Source organism: Rhineura floridana, chromosome 17 (assembly GCF_030035675.1).
Source record: "Rhineura floridana isolate rRhiFlo1 chromosome 17, rRhiFlo1.hap2, whole genome shotgun sequence".
Lineage (NCBI taxonomy): Eukaryota > Metazoa > Chordata > Lepidosauria > Squamata > Rhineuridae > Rhineura > Rhineura floridana.
The window spans coordinates 6,487,477-6,505,388 of NC_084496.1; the positions used below are offsets into that span (position 1 = coordinate 6,487,477).

Consider the following 17,912-nt stretch of genomic DNA (forward strand, 5'->3'; position numbering starts at 1 on the left):
ATGAGGGTACAAAGCAAACTCCTAATCCACATTAGTCACTAGGGTTGCCAACTTCTTTTTTAGTGGGCCTGCTGCTGAGCCTTTAATAGCAGTCTGGCAGGCAGAAGTGACACAGGGGTAGGGGTGGCAGGAGAAACGTGACTCAGTTCGCCTTTAAAGGCGAACTTCCGTCATTTGCGTTTTCTGACACAACTGGAGAACCAGAAGACAGCTGTCTTTCGAAATTCACAGCTCTCTGAATTTTGCGATGCAGTTCTGTAACCATGTACTTTGTAAGTGGCATATATTAACATACAAAATGCATGCTGTCAAGGGGAATTGCTTTGCAAGCATTAGTACATTAGGTGAAATCAGAGCTTGGAAAAGTTACTTTTTTGAACTACAACTCCCATCAGCCCCAGCCAGCATGGCCACTGGATTGGGCTGATGGGCGTTGTAGTTCAAAAAAGTAACTTTTCCAAGCTCTGGCCGTGAAATTCCATGCTGGCATATGTAGAGTAGGCAAGATCACATGCTAAAATGTATATATTTGGAGAAATTCACTCTAAAATTAGAAGGAATTTTCAAGAGGACTTTTGAAAAAATTGCAAACTGATATGCAAATCTGGAGAACTGAATTTAAGACTAAGGGGAAAAATGAGGAACTGAAATGGTCAAGTTTGTCCATCTCTACACATGTGAGACATTCAGTCCAGGTTTTACAAGCTAAATTCTTGTGTCCTACTGCTGTTGAACCTGAGGTGGTAACTTCGTCTCTGTTAACTTCATGGGGTCTACTCTGAGTAGCACAAGCACTGAATACCACTCTTTGTCCATCTAGGTCAATGTGATTTACTCTGACAGGCAGCAACTCTGTCTTAGAACCAAATTAGATGTGAATTTAAATGCATCATTTAAATGTTTCTTAAATTTAGTAGCAGGCATGGGGGAGATTTCATTGGGATTGCAGTGTGCAGGAAGGAGAGTTTTAACCTTTTTTTTCCCCCGAGCAACAATCTTGGTGAAAATTCTCTCCTTCCTCGGGGGTTATGAGCCTTTGCAAAAAGAAAAGAAAAAGATTCCATTAGTGCAGAAGTGAGGGATTTAATCCTGGTTTGAAACTATCACCCACTTCTTGAGTCTGCTAACAGATTGGCTCTGGAAAAGGAGATAGCTTGGGGACAGAATAGATGCTCCTTCCAACAGCTTGTGACATTTGAAATCCAAATGCATTGCCCGCGCTACAGAGGCAATGGAGTTCTGCTCTAAAGCTGTGCAGCATTTTTGGCAAAGGTTAGAAGTGGGCGTCAGATTCATTAACCGCTTGGGTCGTTACCATCACTGCTGTTGTTTGTTTTGATTTGACCGGGTTTGGTTTTAATTATGCATTTTTTAAAAGCGTTGTTCTATACTGCTTTGGTGGACTTTGGCCAAAAGGCGGCTTAAGAACAAATATTAACAAAAACATGACACAGCCCGGGGGGGAGAATTCAATTCAGTTTGCATTGAAAAGTGAATCTATCAGATTTGCCCTTCCCAAAACAATATGGGAACCCTAACCCAACCATCCATCAACTTTCACACATCCAAATTTTGCAATGCAGCCCTTCAGCCAAGCAATGTTTACAAAAATGCATATACTAGGGGAAAACCTGAGTTAAAAATGAATAAAAACAACATATAAAAAAGGTATTATAAGCAGGGAATATTGCTTGCACATGTGTACATGAGTCAAAACTGCATACAAAAAGGTGTTTATGAGGAGAAATTCTCACTAAAATGCTGGTGAATTTTATTATTTTTTTAATTGAAAATTGCTAGAGATGGAGAGAACCAAGTTTGATTGGAAAAATGAGAATCTGAGAGAACTGAAACTGACAGATCCTCTCATCCATAGTGCTGAACCTATAAAAGAAGCAATACCCCAAAATCTGATGCCAAAATTAGGATCCAGGCCATTTGGCTGTAAGATGCTCAAAGCCTCATGCATCCATTGCCACCATGCTCTATGTTTGTGTACTGTCCTGGTTAGCTGGGGCTGATGGGAGTTGTAGTCCAAAACAGCTGGAAGGCACTAGGTTGGGGAAGGCTGATGTCAGGCTTCAAAGCTTGAAAAGACCTTGAAGAACTGTTACTAGCCAAGAAAGGTCATTCTGGGCAAGGCTCAAAGCTTCAAATGGTCCTTTCTGATGACCCCTTGATTCCCCCTGACACCTGGGCAGTTGTTGTTCTTAGGGATCTATGAAGGTGCCATGTACATTATGGGCATCTGAGGTCCATCTGAGATCTGCGGAGGGCAGTGAAGGAGTTGGCTCTGTCCCATCCATCATCCATGGCTGCAACGTGGTCCTTAAGTTAAAGAAGGAATGTTGAGGTTTGATCTCTGGGTCAAACTGCCTCCTGTTTAGATTACAAGCCCTTAAAGTTTCACAGAAGTGTCTCTGCAGGAACCACTGTTAAGAGGGAATGCACGCAAGTCACCTTTACTGCCAGAGGTGTAATTAAATAAAATATACAGCTTGAGTGAGCCTGGACCACCCTTTGGTACAGACAGGAGAGGGGTGTGTGCGCTGTGATGCCACGTCAGCAGGATCACACCAGTTTCCAGTTACATTTTTATTGTTGACTTTTATTGTTTAGCTGTTTGAAAAATCTCAGGGGGGAAAATGAAAATAAACCATATTCCCACATTCATTCATCTATGTATAACCCAATCAACCCATTCAATCCACCATTAACTCAACCCAACATTCTGACTTCATTGACCCTGTTCATGCTAATTAGTTAGCCACCTCTTTAAAAGTGTTTTATTGTTAATTACTTCATATTAATTACATTCGCATAATAAATCAGCAAAGAGTAAAATCAACCTGCCAAATGAAGGAAACAAATAAATATAAATTGAAGTGTAGACTGTAGTTATTATTTTTATTTATTTATTTACTAAATTTATATCCTGCCCTTCCTCCCAGTGGGAGCCCTGGGCAGCAAACAAAAACACAAAAAACTTTAAAATATATTAAAACAAAACATCTTTTAAAAACATGTTAAAACAAAACATCTTTTTAAAAACACTTTAAAAACCTCTTAAAGAGCAATTCCAGCACAGACGCAGACTGGGATAAGGTCTCTACTTAAAAGGCTTGTTGAAAGAGGAAGGTCTTCAGTAGGTGCCGAAAAGATAGCAGAGATGGTGCCTGTCTAATATTTAAGGGGAGGGAATTCCACAGGGTAGGTGCTGCCACACTAAAGGTCCATTTCCTATTTTGTGCAGAATGAACCTCCTGATCAGATGGTATCTGCAGGAGGCCCTCACCTGCAGAGCGCAGTGATTGACTGGGTATATAAGGGATAAGACGGTCTTTCAGGTATCCTGATCTCAAGCTGTATAGGGCTTTGTACACCAAAACCAGCACCTTGAATTTAGCTTGGTGGCTATTATTCTTTGAAGTGTTTCCAACAGCACCTGTGGCTGAACAGTTTCTGAAACTTGGTTATGCCAGTACATGCCACCCTGGGCACCTACTGAGAGGAAGGACAGGATATAAGTGTAAGAAATAAATGCAATAAATAAATTGCAAAGCAACGCCACTTTTCAATAAATAAATGATCCAACATCCGCATTATCTGCCTTCTTTCACACTTTGGATATAGTGGCTAGTTTCATCTTATGAGTGATTTCCCAAACTCATATTATTCAGTCATCTAGTGAAGGAATTGCTATATTTTCACCAATTGTATATTAAAAACAACTACCACCACCAAAAATGTTCCTGGGTAACATTTTTTAAATCCTTCACTGATGGCATCAATAAGACCCTGGGCTGTAATGTTTCAGAAGGCAGATGGAAACTGTGCCGCCCAGGACTGAACACTCCTCAATACAAAAAAAAATCCTTGCACATAGAAAACTAGGATGGCAGGAAAGAAGACTGGGAAGGGCTGTAGCTCAGTGGAAGATCATCTGCTTTGCATCCAGAAGGCCCCAGGTTCAATCCTTGGTGACTCCAGGTAGAGCTTGGAGAGACTTCTGCCTGAAAATCCTGGAGAGTCACTACCAATCAGTGCAAAGAATACTGAGCTAGATGAACCATTGGTCTAATTCAGTATAAGGCAGCTTCCTTATGTTCCTATCATTTATTCGCATTAGCTTAGGTGCCTTTAGTGAAGGGGCCAAGTCAAGTGGAAGGGAGCTCCATAACTGTGGTGCCACCACTGAGCAGGCCCTTTCCTTTTTAATGTTTGCCTAACTAATCTTAGAGAGCCAGTGTGGTGTACTGGTTAGAGTGTTGGACTACAACCTGGGAGACCAGGGTTCTAATCCCCACTTTAACCACATGAAGCTAAAGTGCCGGCATGCGCTCAATTCTCTCCCACAAAATAGTGACAGTCTGGAGGTGGCCCAACACAATGTTTAAGCAAGTGACAAACATGAAGCCGGAGCAGAATATCTCAGTCACTAATATCTCTGGGAAACTGGGACTGTTGGGGCGCAAGTCAGGCACAAAATATCCAATGGTTGGTTGATTTTTAAAAAAATGAAAGCGGAAGTTAACTCATGCTTCTGATCTGCAGTTCTCTTTTGACTTCTCGGTTCCCTTGAAACAACTGGCACCCTTCCAGATCAGTGAGGGGGCTAGTAGCAGATGTGGGATGGAAAGGTGTGTTTCTAAAAAAAAAATCCCTTCTCCACACAAAAGCTTTCCAAAACGCCTCCCTCCTGACTCTTTTAACCTTGGGGGCCCTTTCTGCATGGATGCAATGCAGGGAGGTGGCTCAAGTCCACATCGTAGGTCATGGACAAAGATCCAGTCTGGATAGAGTGGCATTAACCATTGCATTCTACACATTTCTTGCATGTTGCAAAAGCCCCCTCCCCGTTTGTTTTTTTCCCAGGTGTACCTGCTGTTCCCTCTGCCAAAAATCCAGCCAGGGTTGCCAACTGATCAAACAGCTAGATCTGCAGCCATTAGGAAGCAAAGCTTTTCACAGCCAAGAGGTAAGCATTGCCATGTGTTGATAGCGCAGACTGAGCTGCTGTTAAAAGCACCACCTGGAGTAATTAGCAGCTGGGAGAGGCATTTTAATCAGGAGGAAAGGATTAACCCTTCCCTTCCAGCATTGCACAGTTCTGGCCATCACGAATCCTGCTAGGGGAACCCCAAAACTAGTTGCACCAGACACAGCTAGACAGAGGCTTTGCATGTGTGGGTCTTTATGAGGGTAGCAGCCTGACTCAAAAAAATTTAATCAACGGATCATATTATTTTTGTTTGTTTATTTATTTATATCCTGCCCTTCTGCTCAGTAGGAGCCCAGGGCGGCTAATTGTAGACAATCTATCAATTAGATTATAGATTATATCTATCAATATAAATTTTAGACTATCTATCAATGAATTGATTGGTTACTTCACAGCACAAAAACAATGTACAGGGTATCCAATCAATGTGCTCATTATCTGTGTAATTCTGTGGAATGATGTTTGATTTTAAAAAATCCCCATTTTAGATGATGCACACCTACGTCATCATAAGCATTGCACCGCATCAAACTAAACTCTGCTCAGAGTCGACCCACTGAAATTAATGGACCTAAGTTATGTCCATTACTTTCAATGGGTTTACTCTGAGTGTGCCTGACATTGAACACACCCCAGTGTCTTAAAGGAAACATCTCACCTACTCATGTGTAAAAGGAAACTGGGTGCCTCTCCAAGGTTGAACTTTGTCTTGGAATTTTGCATTCCAACAATTAGCAAACATTTAGGTGCTCATCTTTCCGCATCTCTTTTATAATATGTATGTTTTGTCTACACTATATATCCTGTACATTTTTATCCCACGGCAAGATATCAGATGGTCTGTCTGATTTCCAATTTCTTGGCATTTCTGATTTCTTGGAAATCCGATGAAAAGTTTTATTCATTCTAACTGATTTTAGACTTCGCAGCCCTATTTTTTCCTGCATGTGCATCGTGTTTCAGGGTGCACATCCAGAAAGGAATCAATAGGACCCAGGACCTGGTTGGCACATGTGTGCTCAATCATCCTTTGAGGGCAGCCCTAAGTGATCAGGCCTTGGCCCACTTGATAACTTTTCTCTCACCTAAGAGACAATACTTTTCTCCATGACACACCTTCATCTGCCAGACCTCAAGGGAACTGGGCTTGTGACCCAGACCACCCCATCATGGTGAGTGCACCTGTGGAATTAGGGTCACCACCTTTTCCCCTTGGTTCTCTGTCTTTAAGAGCAGCTCGGGACCCAGCTAAGCAGGGATTTTCTCTGATTCTGAATCTGGATGGGATTCTCTTGGCTAAATAGGGGTCAGTAAAACCAAAACTGGCAACCTTTGATGGAAACTGATGAGACACATGCAATTGCAGCTGGTGGCCTGGCTCACTGAGGCTGGTGACCCCTGTAAAAGGGATGCAACAGGGCTGGCTCTGTCCTGACCACAGCTGTCTGTTGCTGCTTCTCTAAATTGGGTGGGCCCACCTCCTTCTTGCTCTGTCTTCTTGCGTGCTTGCTAAAAGCAGCTTTGAGTTTAAGCTCAGATCTCACCCCCCCCTTCTCTTCTCTTGTTCGTCTCCTCCCCTTGGCTCCTCTTTCCCCCACAAGGAAGGGACAGGCAAGCCTGCTCAGCCAATGTGATCCCCGGAAGGGTTTAGCTGGGGGTTGGGGAGGGGGCTTTCTGGGGTGGGGAGTGGAGAGAGAGAGAAGGGAAGGCAATCTCTCTCCTCTGCTACTCTCTTTCTCAGCAGAAGCTCAGAGGCTGGAGGTGAGTGTGGGTGCCACAATGCCTAAAAACTGGGGGAGATTTTTTTTTTTTAAAAAAACCCTTCCCCTTTTGTTCTCACACTCTCTCCCAAGCTTCTGATTCTCTCTTTTTCCTGCAGATTTCCAGAGAGGAGAAGGAGGAGGAGGAAGCAATCTGGCTGCACAGGAGGACTGAGCCTGCCAACCTCCTTAACCCCAGGACCAAACCACCTAAAGGCAAGATGTCCCAGCTGTCTGTCAAGGAACATCTGGATGGGATTCTTTCTGACTTTGAAGGTAGGGCCCGAGGTGCCTAGGGGAGGGGCTCAGGCGGTCAGGAAAATGGTATTGTAGACCCCCCCCAAAGATGTTTACACTGTCTCCCTAGTCACTACCCATAACTTAGGGAGAGTTTCCAATGCATATAGCGCCAGGGCTTGCAGCTACAAAAGGTAGGAGCGCCTTGCTTTCCTGAAAAGTTTTTGGCAAGAGGGATGTGCACCAAATGTTAAATTGAAGGTGGCTGATTCCCAAACTCTGTAACCTGGGAGCTGTGAAATCCTGAAAACTTCTAGAGTGGTCTCTGTGCTATGTCCAATGGTCTCCAGTTGCCTTTTCAGAGGAGAAGTACAGAGGCAAATCTGTAGAGTTTGGTGTTGAATTTATTTATTAGAAAGAGAGGCTGAAGGTTGACTGCATAGTCGCACACATCCAGGGCTGTGTGTGTGCCTGCCATGATTCTGCAGCAGTGCAGAATTCACTACTGGGCATGAAACACAGCTTCCTGTGCACCTCTGTTTTTAAAGATTCTAGCCCTCATGGGTGCCAAGATATCCTTGAAAGCGTGTGGACGGATCTCAGAAGTGACCAAATAAGACTTCCAATGGAGGAGGAGGAGTGGAGCTTCCGAGGCCTGCCGACCTCCTTACACCCTGCCCTCCCCCCTGCCCAGTACTAGCAAACCAGTCTAAATGATGCAGATCAATATACATTCTCCCCAGACGAGATTTGTATAGGATGCAAGTTTCAGCTTTCTTGGTGCAGAATTTGGAGAATTGCCTAGATACAGAGTTTAAATGTTTTAAACGCTGCCCTAGTTGAGAAGATACAAAGGTGCCCTAGATGGGTGTCAGACCAGTGGTCTATCTACTCAATACCGTCTACGCACTGACTAGCAGAATCGCCAGCGCACTGACCTAGGATTTTCTGCATGCAAGATGTTGTTTACTCATTAGCGACCCAGTGAAACAGAACCAGTGATAAATGTCACAGACTCAGCCGTGCAGCTGAAATGAATCAGTTGGTTTACTGATGTACAGTGCTTCATTCAAAGCATATAATTATCTTCGTATGGAAGATAATGATCTTCTGAACTTTGAATCAAAACTTAGCAATGTAAAGCAATGCAGAAAATGAACTGTGTCAGACTAGCATTATAGTAGCATGGACTCAGTCAGAGTTTATCTCCTCTCCTAGCAGACATTTTGGCCTCCTAATGTTCTCCAGCTCATCTGTGACATAAATTCCACAGCATATCCTAACTCCTATGTAGAATTATTTTGGAATAAAGTTCATCATTAACCAGCCAGCTGGGAGGAAGCACATGAAGATGAGTTGAGCAGACAGCAACCTGAGAGAGGCAGATTCTCAGAACTAGTGTGGTGTAGTGGCTAAGGTGCTGGACTATGACCTGGGAGACCAGGGTTCGAATCCCCACATAGCCACGAAGCTCACTGAGTGACCTTGGGCCAGTCACTGCCTCTTAGCCTCAGAGGGAGGCAATGGTAAACCCCCTCTGAATACCGCTTAGCATGAAAACCTGATTCATAGGGTCGCCATAAGTTGGAATCAACTTGAAGGCAGTCCATTTCCATTTTTTAGATTGGGAGGCTGAAATTTTCCACCTTTTATGTCAAATTTGTTGCTTGTGTAGGTGACCCTATTGTAAAATATAGACCAGGGATGAGGAACCTTTTTCAGCTGGGGGGCCGTATTGCCTTCTGGACAGCCTTCCGAGGGCCGCATGCCAGTGGTGGGGCGGGGCTAAACCTAAAAGTAGGCCGGACAATCAATGTAAAATTGGCTAGTTGCCTGCCCTGGATAGGGTTGTATTCCCCCTGAAGGAGCAGGTAGGCAGTCTGGGGGTGCTTCTGGAGCGAACGTTTGTCTTGTGAGCCTGAGGTTGTCCACCCCGATGTAGACTGCAGGTAGAGATGTAAGAGAAACAGAAGAGAAGATTACCAATAGTTGCTCATTCGTCCCATATCTGGAACAGAAATCAGTCCAGTTGATATGATCAGTATTTACTGTCATTGTTTTCAGTCTGCAAATGATCCGTAATTGATGACTTGCATCCCTCTCCATCTGGACTGTGTTTCCTTTGCGCTGAAATGAATGGTGTGGAATAACCTAATTAATTACATAATTAAAGCTGTGATACAAATAAACATATTCTTCTGTTGGAAGCTGCAATGCAGTGAAATGGAAACAGCGCTGCCTGCAACTTAAAGGGGTCATAATGGAAATCTACGTCCCTCACTATGGGTATCCAAAATCTATCTGGTAGAAAGTATAAGTGGGACCCCTGCTTTCCAGCATGCGTTTATTAAAGGCCCAGTCACTTCGGCACATTTAAGCACATCCCATTTTGAAAAATCTTATGATTCCACGCTTGCCAAGGCACCCTTCTTCGTTTCTTCTTTTGCTGATTTGTTCTGCTGTTTTCCACAATTTCCCGCGGCCGTCACTGAGAGGAGGCACAAGGTTCCAAACAGCCGAAGTGGCAGTGGACGCCTTTTCCGTCCTTGCCTTCTGTTTTGATTTATCATGGCTGCTCTACTGTTTGCTGAATCTGATGGCTTTTTAGGCCTAGCAGGGCTCAGATTAACACGCACGCGCTCTGCCCATCACCCTTCGCTATGGGTTCCCTGCAGCAGGCCCCTGGCACTCGACATCTATTTAATTGTGATATTGTATTGTGTTGCCATTTGGATATTTTATGGTTATTATATCTTATAATGCACTTGTCACAGAATCATGGAGTTGGAAGGGGCCTGTGAGGCCATTGAGTCCAACCCCTTGCTCAGTGCAGGAATCCAGATTAAAGCATCCCTGACCTTCTGTGTGCGAAGCATGTGTTCTGTTGCAGCCCCTTCTGTGGTTGACCTTTCTCATCTCAAGGGACACGTGGGCAACCTTCCAGGGGACCTCATGCTATGGGTGGACAGGGCCAGGGGCAAAGGTAGGCAGAGCAATGGATGCAGCTCTGACCTTTGGCTAGTAGGCTACGTTCCAGCCACGCAAATATCAAGATGAGTCTACGCAGACTCATCAGCCATCCAGACAAGCAGTTAAGCTCTCAAAGAAGAGTTGGAGCAGGCCCAGTGAGGGATGTGGCTTGGGGATAGGCTATGGCCTAGGGAGAGTCCCAAGGGCCATATGGAGAAGCCCAGAGGGCCAGATTTGGACCTTGGGCCTGAGATTCCCAACCCCTCAACTAAGTATGGAGACCCTCTGAAATTAATGGACATGACTTAACTTGTTAGTCACCTGTGACTACTAACTATCAAGGCTACCAGTGGCTACTAGCCATGATGGCTGTGTTTTACCTGCACTGTGGGAGGCGGTATGCCCATGAATACCACTTGCTGGGAATTGCAAATGGGGAGAGTTGCGCTCAGGTCCTGCTTGTGGGCTTCCTATAGGTATCTGGTTGGCCGCTGTGAGATGTTGGACGAGCTGGGCCATTGGCCTTCTCCAGCAGGCTCTTTGCATGTTCTTGGGTTCATTTAAATGGGTCTACTCTGAGTATGACCTAGGTGGATTCAACCCCAAACCTGGGATCTTCCGCATGCAAAGCGCATGCCCCACCATTGAGTTACGGCCTTTCCCCTGAACGAATGATGTTGATATTGATTCCTAGGGCTGGATCTCTATAGAACTCCTTGGCTCTTGGTGTGACTAAGTTAACAAAGTCAGGCTTAAACCTTCCACCGTTCTGTTGAAATATTGTGTGTGTGCATGCATGCATGTGTGCGTGCGTTCATGCGCCCCCGAAGAAAATTTGGCAGAGGAGTGTGTGAAATATATGATTCCTGTTTGTACTTTTAATGTGTTTGCATAAGAGCCTTGGATATGCCAAGTGTTCTTTGGATGTGTACTTTAAAGATGGAATTTGAGGTGGTGGCCTTGATGTGAAAAAGCCTGCAATATAATCCCACCTTCCCTTTCCTTGTAATAGAATAGCCTCACCCCGTTCAGTCCGGATGGAAACAACCTCTGCACAACCCAAGCGGCCCTCTGCCCTGCCCGCCCCGTCAGAGATTCTGGCACCCGACGTAGGGAGTGGCCATACACTGAGTCAGACCACTGGCCCATCTAGCTCAGTATTGCCTACACTGCCTGGCAGGCGCTTTCCAGGGTGTCAGGCAGGAGCCTCTCTCCCAGTCCTTCCTGGAGATTGCAGGGATTGAACTTGGAAACTTCTGCAGGCAAAGTGGATGCTCTCCTGCTAGCCTATGGCCCTTCCCCAAACTGAGTCGGAAGACCCTCCCAACTAATGAATCTGGGGCACCATCTGCAGGGATGTTTTTCCTTCAGCAGTCCCGATCGTTTCAAGAGGGTTTGTGCTGGAGACCTTTCCCACAAATTGTGTCCTAGGGACATAGGAGGTCCCCTTGTCCTGAGTCGGACCGATGGTCTGATGATCTCGCTGTCGTCTCCACATCGGCCTCCCTCCGCCTGGTGCCTGCCAGACGTTTTGCACTACAACTCCCATCAGACCCAGTCGGCACAGTGCGTGGGTGCTGTCAGTCTGAGGGGGACCGAACCCTGTGATGCTCTCATTTGTAGACAGAAGTGGTTGAGTGCAGCGTGTTATGTGAATACCTGAATTGGCTCCTAGCCGTGCAAGTTCCACGCGTCTGGAAATCTAGTATGTCAGGGAGAGGAACATAGGAAGCTGCCTGATCCCGAGTCAGACCATAGGTCCATCTGGCTCAGTATTGTCTACACTGACTGGCAGTGGCTCTGCAGGATTTCAGACAGGATTCTCTCCTAACCCTACGTGGAGGTGCTGGGGAGTTGAACCTGGGACCTTCTGCATGCTGGACTGATGCCCCGTTGCTGAGCTGTGGCCCTTCCCCGATAGGAAGCTGCCTTGCATCGAGTTAGACCAATGGTCCATCTAGCCTGGTATTGTTTACACTGACTGGCAGTGCCTCTCCAGGTTTTTAGGCAAGGAATCTGGCGTTGCCAGGAGTTGAACCTGGGGCCTTCTGCCACTGAGCTACGGCCCTTTACCACAATGTTTTTAGCCTGAGGTGCTCATAGTCTACATCCAGGCATATCCTACATCAGCCTTTCCCAACCGTTGGGTCTCCAGATGTTGCTGGACTACAACTGCCATCATTCTAGACCACTGATCATGCTGGCTGGGGCTGATGGGAGTTGAAGTCCAACATGCAGAGACCCAAAGATTGGGAAAGGCTGCCCTAGATGTTGGCGCTCTTTTACCAGGGACCAGGTACAAGAAAGTGCCCTTCATAGATAGGCTCTGTATCTGTGATTCTGGAGCGGTGGAAGTCGTGGAGCATGTTATACTACATTGCTCCCTTTACTCAGATCTCCGTACCTTGTTTATTTATCCCTGCCTTTGTAAAAGATCTAGAATCCTTGAAGAAAATAAGATATATGTCTTACTTGAAGACCGAGATCCATTCATCTCGGATATGGTTGCGAGATTCTGTGTTGCGGCCGTGGCTCGCAGGAAGAGCTTGGTCCAATCATGTTAATCCCTGTTATAATTGTATTATTATCCTGTATCTGGTTCGGGCAAAGTCTATTTTTGTATGCTTGTACTTTTATATGTGCTAAAAAATGCTGGTCATTGACCGAATAAACTGCTGTTATTATTACCAGGGACCCCAGAAGAGGCAGGACAAAGAGGTCTAAAGCCCCCCAATATTGTCCGGGGTTGGGGTGGAGAACTGAACACCTCTCCCCATCAACGATCAGGTGAAAAAGAGCCCCTTGGAGTCGAGGGTTGGTTGATATAAGGAGACAGGAGAGGTGCATCCTATTTTTGAGATCCCAGCGACCAGCTTCACCATCTTGGGAGCTCAGCTTTGCTGCAGAGCCCGTGTGGCTAATGCTCTTTAGCCTGAGGGCTGCATGGAGGGTTGGCCATCGCTCTAAGAGCGACGTGCCGCAGGGGCGGAACACAGGCTTTGCAAGCAGGAAGTCCTTGATTGCTCTGAGATATAAAACCTTACAAGTCAGTTCAGACAATCCTGAGCTAGCTAGACCGACAGCTAGACTCTGTGTAAGCCATTCTCTGCTGTTCCCGTGGCCACTAGCTGTGATAGTTAAATAGAACCTCCAAATGCCAAGGCAGTATCGCTCTGGGAGCACCAGTGTGGTTAGACTGTTGGACTAGGACCTGGAAGACCAGGGTACGCATCCCTGCTCAGCCGTGAAGTTCACTGGGCGACCTTGAGCCAGTCACAGTCTCCTAGCCTAACCTACCTCGCAGGGCTGTTGTGAGGATAAAGTGGAGAGGGAGGAGAGCCATGTATGCCACCTTGAGCCCCTTGGAGGAAAAGTGGGGGATAAAAGTAATAATGAAATAAATAAATACATGAAATGGGAGATCTGCTACCTTTATGCTCTGTTTGAGGGGTTCTCTGGAAGGATCTGGTTGACTACTCTGGGGAAACAGGATATGTGTGACTAGATGGAGTTTTGTGTTGTGTGCATACCACACATTTGAAGCATATTTAAAGGACATGGCTTCTCCTAAAGCATCCTGGGAACCCCTCACAGAGCTACCATTCCCAGCACCCTTAACCAATGATAGTTCCCAGGATTCTTGGGGTGAAGTCATGTGCTTTAAATGCATGGTGTGTTCGCAGCCTTGGTCTGCGTGAAGAAGGGGCAGTGAGGGGTGTGGCCCAGAGAGAGTTCTGAGGGCCAGGTGGGGGCCCTGGAGGGCCATGCTCCTAGGTTCGAGGTTCTCCACCCCGATACAGATGTTAAACAACACGGGGTATGGAAAGGAGCCTTGCAGTAGCCCACACCTCATCTGGACTGGATGAACTCCGAGATCCAAATGTAGAATTTGGTGCCAAATCTTCCCATAGTGTCCTGGGGAGAAAGCCAGTGTCATCTGATGGCTGCCTGTCAGTGGGGCAGGGAATCTGCTCTGGGGTTTTGTCTAGACTTTCAAGGAGCTGTCCAAGGTGCTTCACGGTGCAGACGAAAACCCGGAGCGGATTTTGCTGTCCCACTGACCAGGAGCCACTAGCTGCCACTGGAGAAAGTGGAGGATTCCAACCGACCTGATGGGCTGGGTTGTTTGCAATGAGCACTTCTGGTGAGAGCAGCTGTTTGCACACACAGGGTTGAAATTTAGGTAATTGACGCAGCCGTGCCATAGCATTAAGATGCCGATTTATTCTGAAGAGTCGGGGGGGGTAGTTTAGAGACAGTGGAGGGTTGGGGGGAATGGAGAGGCTACAATAGCCAGCTTGTCTCTGTTAGGACAGGAAGGTCGGGGGAGGGGAGAGAGAGAAGGAAGAAAATAAATAAAAAAGCTGTTTCCAATTATCAGCTGTTTCTGTCTCAGTCTCTCCACTTCAGCATTTCACAGATTGTAATTAAGGAAAGTTTTGGAGAAGAGAGCAGGGCCTCCGTGGTGCTTAGATTACAAGGCACGATCCCTGCACAGCAAGGCACAGAACAGCAAGCCCTCTCTGAGAGGGGATCCGTGGGTTGGGGAGTGGGGGCATGTCCCCGCTGTGAGCACCGCTGTGGGGGGAAGTGTTGGATGGGAGTTTCCACGCAGGGCTCCAGATATCAAGAACAGGGGAAACAGACTCAAGGCACACTGATAAAGCTATCAAGGACTGCTAGCCATGACCGTAAATCGACTTTGTACATGTTCAGAGGTGCACAGTATTGTTTTGCAGGTTTGAAGCTGATCACTTGGCACGGGGGGGGGAGGAGTCCCCTTTCCCCAACTTAATCACAGCAGCGGTACTTGCTTATTGCTGGCTTGGGTTGGGTTGGCCAGCAGATTAGAGAAATTCATGGAGGATAAGGCTGTTGGTGGCTGCTAGGGTCACATTCACACCAGATATTTATTCCACTATTCTACTTTAAAGAGTTATGGCTTCCCCCAAAGAATCCTGGGAAATGTAGTTTCTGAAGGGTGCTCAGAGTTGTTAGGAGACTCCTATTTTCCTCACAGAGCGGCAATTCCCCAAGTGGTTTGACAGTCAGTCCCTCTTCCCAGAGAACTCTGGGAACAGAATCAGATAGCAAACCCCATCCCTAATAGTCACCAATTAAAGTTCTGGGATTGGGGCACACTTTGTCATGCATTTCAATGAGCACGTTAAGTGAGCGATCCTGCTGAGACGTTGAACCAGACTGTCCTTCCTTCTGGCTGCTCTGGGTCACAGTATCCAATGGTGGCTGGTGCCCAATGGAGCTGGTGGGGCAGGAGACTGGGAGACCAGCAACAAGTGGACCCGGAGCCAGTGACAGGCAGAGCCCATCTTCCTCCCTGCTGCATTCTACGGAAGAGGAGGCTGATTTTGGGCTTCTTGCAAGTAAGAAGGCAAGCAGGTGGCCAGAACGCAAGGAGGTGCTGCTCCATTTGGGAGTCAAGTCGATTAGATTAAATTAGGTGGTTGAATGGAAATGTATGTTTTTCATAATGCAGAAGTTCTGTTCATCTTTTGTTTATTGAGGAAAGTGTGTATTTGTTGAAATACCAATAAATTATTATATTTTTTTAAAGGCAAGCAGGCAGAGGACAGATTGTTGGGGCACTGCCCCCAACGATGCTCCACTAACAGTAGCCATGTGGGGGAGGGGAGGAAGAGGTGATGGATTGGGGAAGCAAGCTCATCTAGAAATCCTTGCTCACCAAAGGCAAATGGGTGTGAGTGTGTGTGTGAGATACTGTTATTGCTTGCAAAGGAATGCACCCACACCTATAATTACTGGCATTAACCTTTCGTCCATCAGTCCTCTCTGCTGCGCGTGAAGCACATTCCAGCGATTGGGTTGCGTTCACCGGGTCAGGCCAGAAGGAGTCCAAAAAAAAGTAAATAAAATTAGGTCCCAGTTCTGGACTGGTTGTGGTGTAGAATCAGTATCAGTGGTCTTGGAAGGAGGTGTCGAAGTAGACTAGCTGTTCCATCTCTCCACCCAAATTCTGTACCTGCAGATGGTCAGGAAGGATAGCCTAGAGGAGGAGGGGCAGGAGGGAGAAAAGTCGCTGGTGAAAAGTCAGGCAGCGGTTTGTTCCTATCCTGCACTGCAGATGTGGGGATCTTTTTCATCTCCGACATTTTCGGTTAGTCGTTGGTTCGTCATGCACTTTCCCAACCGCAAAAAGCCCATCGGTGTATGTGTGTGTGTGCGTTTTGCAACATACGAAGTTGCTTTACACTGAGCCAGGCCACTGGTCCATCTAGGTCAGTATTGCCAGCACTGACCGGCAGCGGCTCTCCAGGGTGTCAGGCAGGAGTCTCTCCCAACTCTACCTAGAGATGCCGGGGATTGAACCTGGGACCGTCTGCATGCAAAACAGATGCTCTGCCACTGAGTTGTGGCCTTTCCCTGGGCAGGGCAAGTAGCAGGTGTGTCCATGGAGGAGGTGTGGCCTATGAAGAACCCTGAGGGCCATATAATGAGGCCTGGAGGGCCGCATTCGGCCCTCGGGCCTGAGGGTCTTTTCCCCTGCTGTAATGTGTCTCGGATAAAACAAGGACACTCTTTTGTCCTGGGATGCTCTGAATCCCACATCTAGGCTAGCTGCCTGCCTTGCTGCAGTCTGCCAGTCCACAAAGCTTTTCTTGATCGGCTCTTAGCCGCAGTCATTCAGTTCTGCAGCGGCCTGTCCTGAAGCGGAGTAGGTTCAAAGCAAAGCCAGTGGCAGGATATTCAAAAGCTTGATTTGGTTAGCATCCAATGCCATGAGGCACCTCAATCGGCCGGCACCCTAAACGATCGTCTGGCACGAGGGGTCTGCCCAGCTGCAGTGAGGACCCCCTTGGCCTTCTCGGAGGCTGCCTTTTGATTCCACGCTGACAGTGACAAAGTGGTTTGCGCCACCCCCTTTGCCTGGTTCAGGGGTCAGCATCAGAGTCGCCGAGGGGGAGACCTCTGAGGGCAGCGCAGGGCAAAGGGCAGAAATGAATTCCTCTGCCAGCCCTGAGGGAGGTATTAAATGTTACAGTTTGTGATGAACGCTCAGGCCAAGCAGGTAGAGGCAAAAGCGGCCCGAGGAGGTCAAAACAACACACTTTTAACACTCCTGCAGCAGGGCCGGATTATCCATTAGGCTTAGTAGGCTGAAGCCTAGGGGCCCGGAGCTCTTGGGGGCCCGTGCATAAGCTAAAAAAACTTATAATATAGATTTTTCATTATGTACAAAAAGAAAATGTTTGCACTTTGCAATCGCATTCATAACGTTCAAAAAGGATGGCTTAAAAGACATAATGTACACCAGCCAAATAAAAATGGTCCATTAAACATTTTATTTGCCACAAGTATACTGTGCCTGTGCGCTGCGCCGATATTTAGTATTGATTGCTGTTTTTAATCTTCATGGTTTGTGGCGTGCATACTGTATGTATAGGCAGGGTTCATTGTAAGGGGTTTGAGAAAAATATTGCCTAAGAGGATAAGGGGGGCCCAAACACCAATCAGCCTAGAGACCCTCCTCAGCTTAATCCAGCCCTGTCCTGCAGAATCCTGGGAAATGTAGTTAAGAGTGCTGGGAATTGTAGCTCTGTGAGGTTAGCACCCTTAACTAGCCACAGTTCCCGGGGTTCTCCATGACTGTTAAACTGGTACAACAATGCTTGAAATGTATGGTGTGGATCAGTGGCAAATGTCATTTTTGTGGGGTGGGTGTTACGCAGTAGTGGCCGGTGCCCATTGGGCCGGTGGGGCGGAAGGCAGAGAGCCCAACAGGAAGCGAAGCCAGAACCAATGAGAGGTGGAGCCAACTCATCCTAGCAGGGTCCCCCGCCCTCTGCCCTGCTGAGTTCTACGAGGGCAACGCTGAAACTGAGTAGGAGGAGCCTGATGGGCATTGCCACCCCAGGCTGGTTTTAAGTAAGGAGGTAGGAAGTGAGGGCTGGCTGAGAGCAGAC

General features: G+C 46.9%; 1 protein-coding gene and 1 long non-coding RNA gene across 5 annotated transcripts in view; one reads left to right on the plus strand and one right to left on the minus strand.

Moving 5' to 3' along the window:
* Positions 1-1,747: 1,747 nt before the first annotated feature.
* LOC133371826 (uncharacterized) lies at positions 1,748-4,997 on the minus strand. Its single transcript, XR_009759395.1, has 2 exons — positions 4,882-4,997; positions 1,748-2,432 (listed from the first exon to the last, which is right to left on the minus strand). It is a non-coding gene; the product is annotated as an uncharacterized LOC133371826 (long non-coding RNA).
* Positions 4,998-6,055: 1,058 nt separating this feature from the next.
* Positions 6,056-17,912, plus strand: part of SEPTIN12 (septin 12) — an 84,745-nt gene continuing 72,888 nt past the window's right edge. The window contains exons 1-2 of one of the 4 annotated variants that reach the window (XM_061599302.1): positions 6,056-6,174; positions 6,882-7,038. In XM_061599302.1, coding sequence (XP_061455286.1) covers positions 6,172-6,174; positions 6,882-7,038 — 160 coding nt within the window. In that variant the 5' untranslated portion in view covers positions 6,056-6,171. Of the gene's footprint in view, positions 6,175-6,660; positions 6,764-6,881; positions 7,039-17,912 lie in introns of those variants that run through there. The other 3 variants (XM_061599303.1, XM_061599305.1, XM_061599304.1) reach the window with 3 other exon arrangements.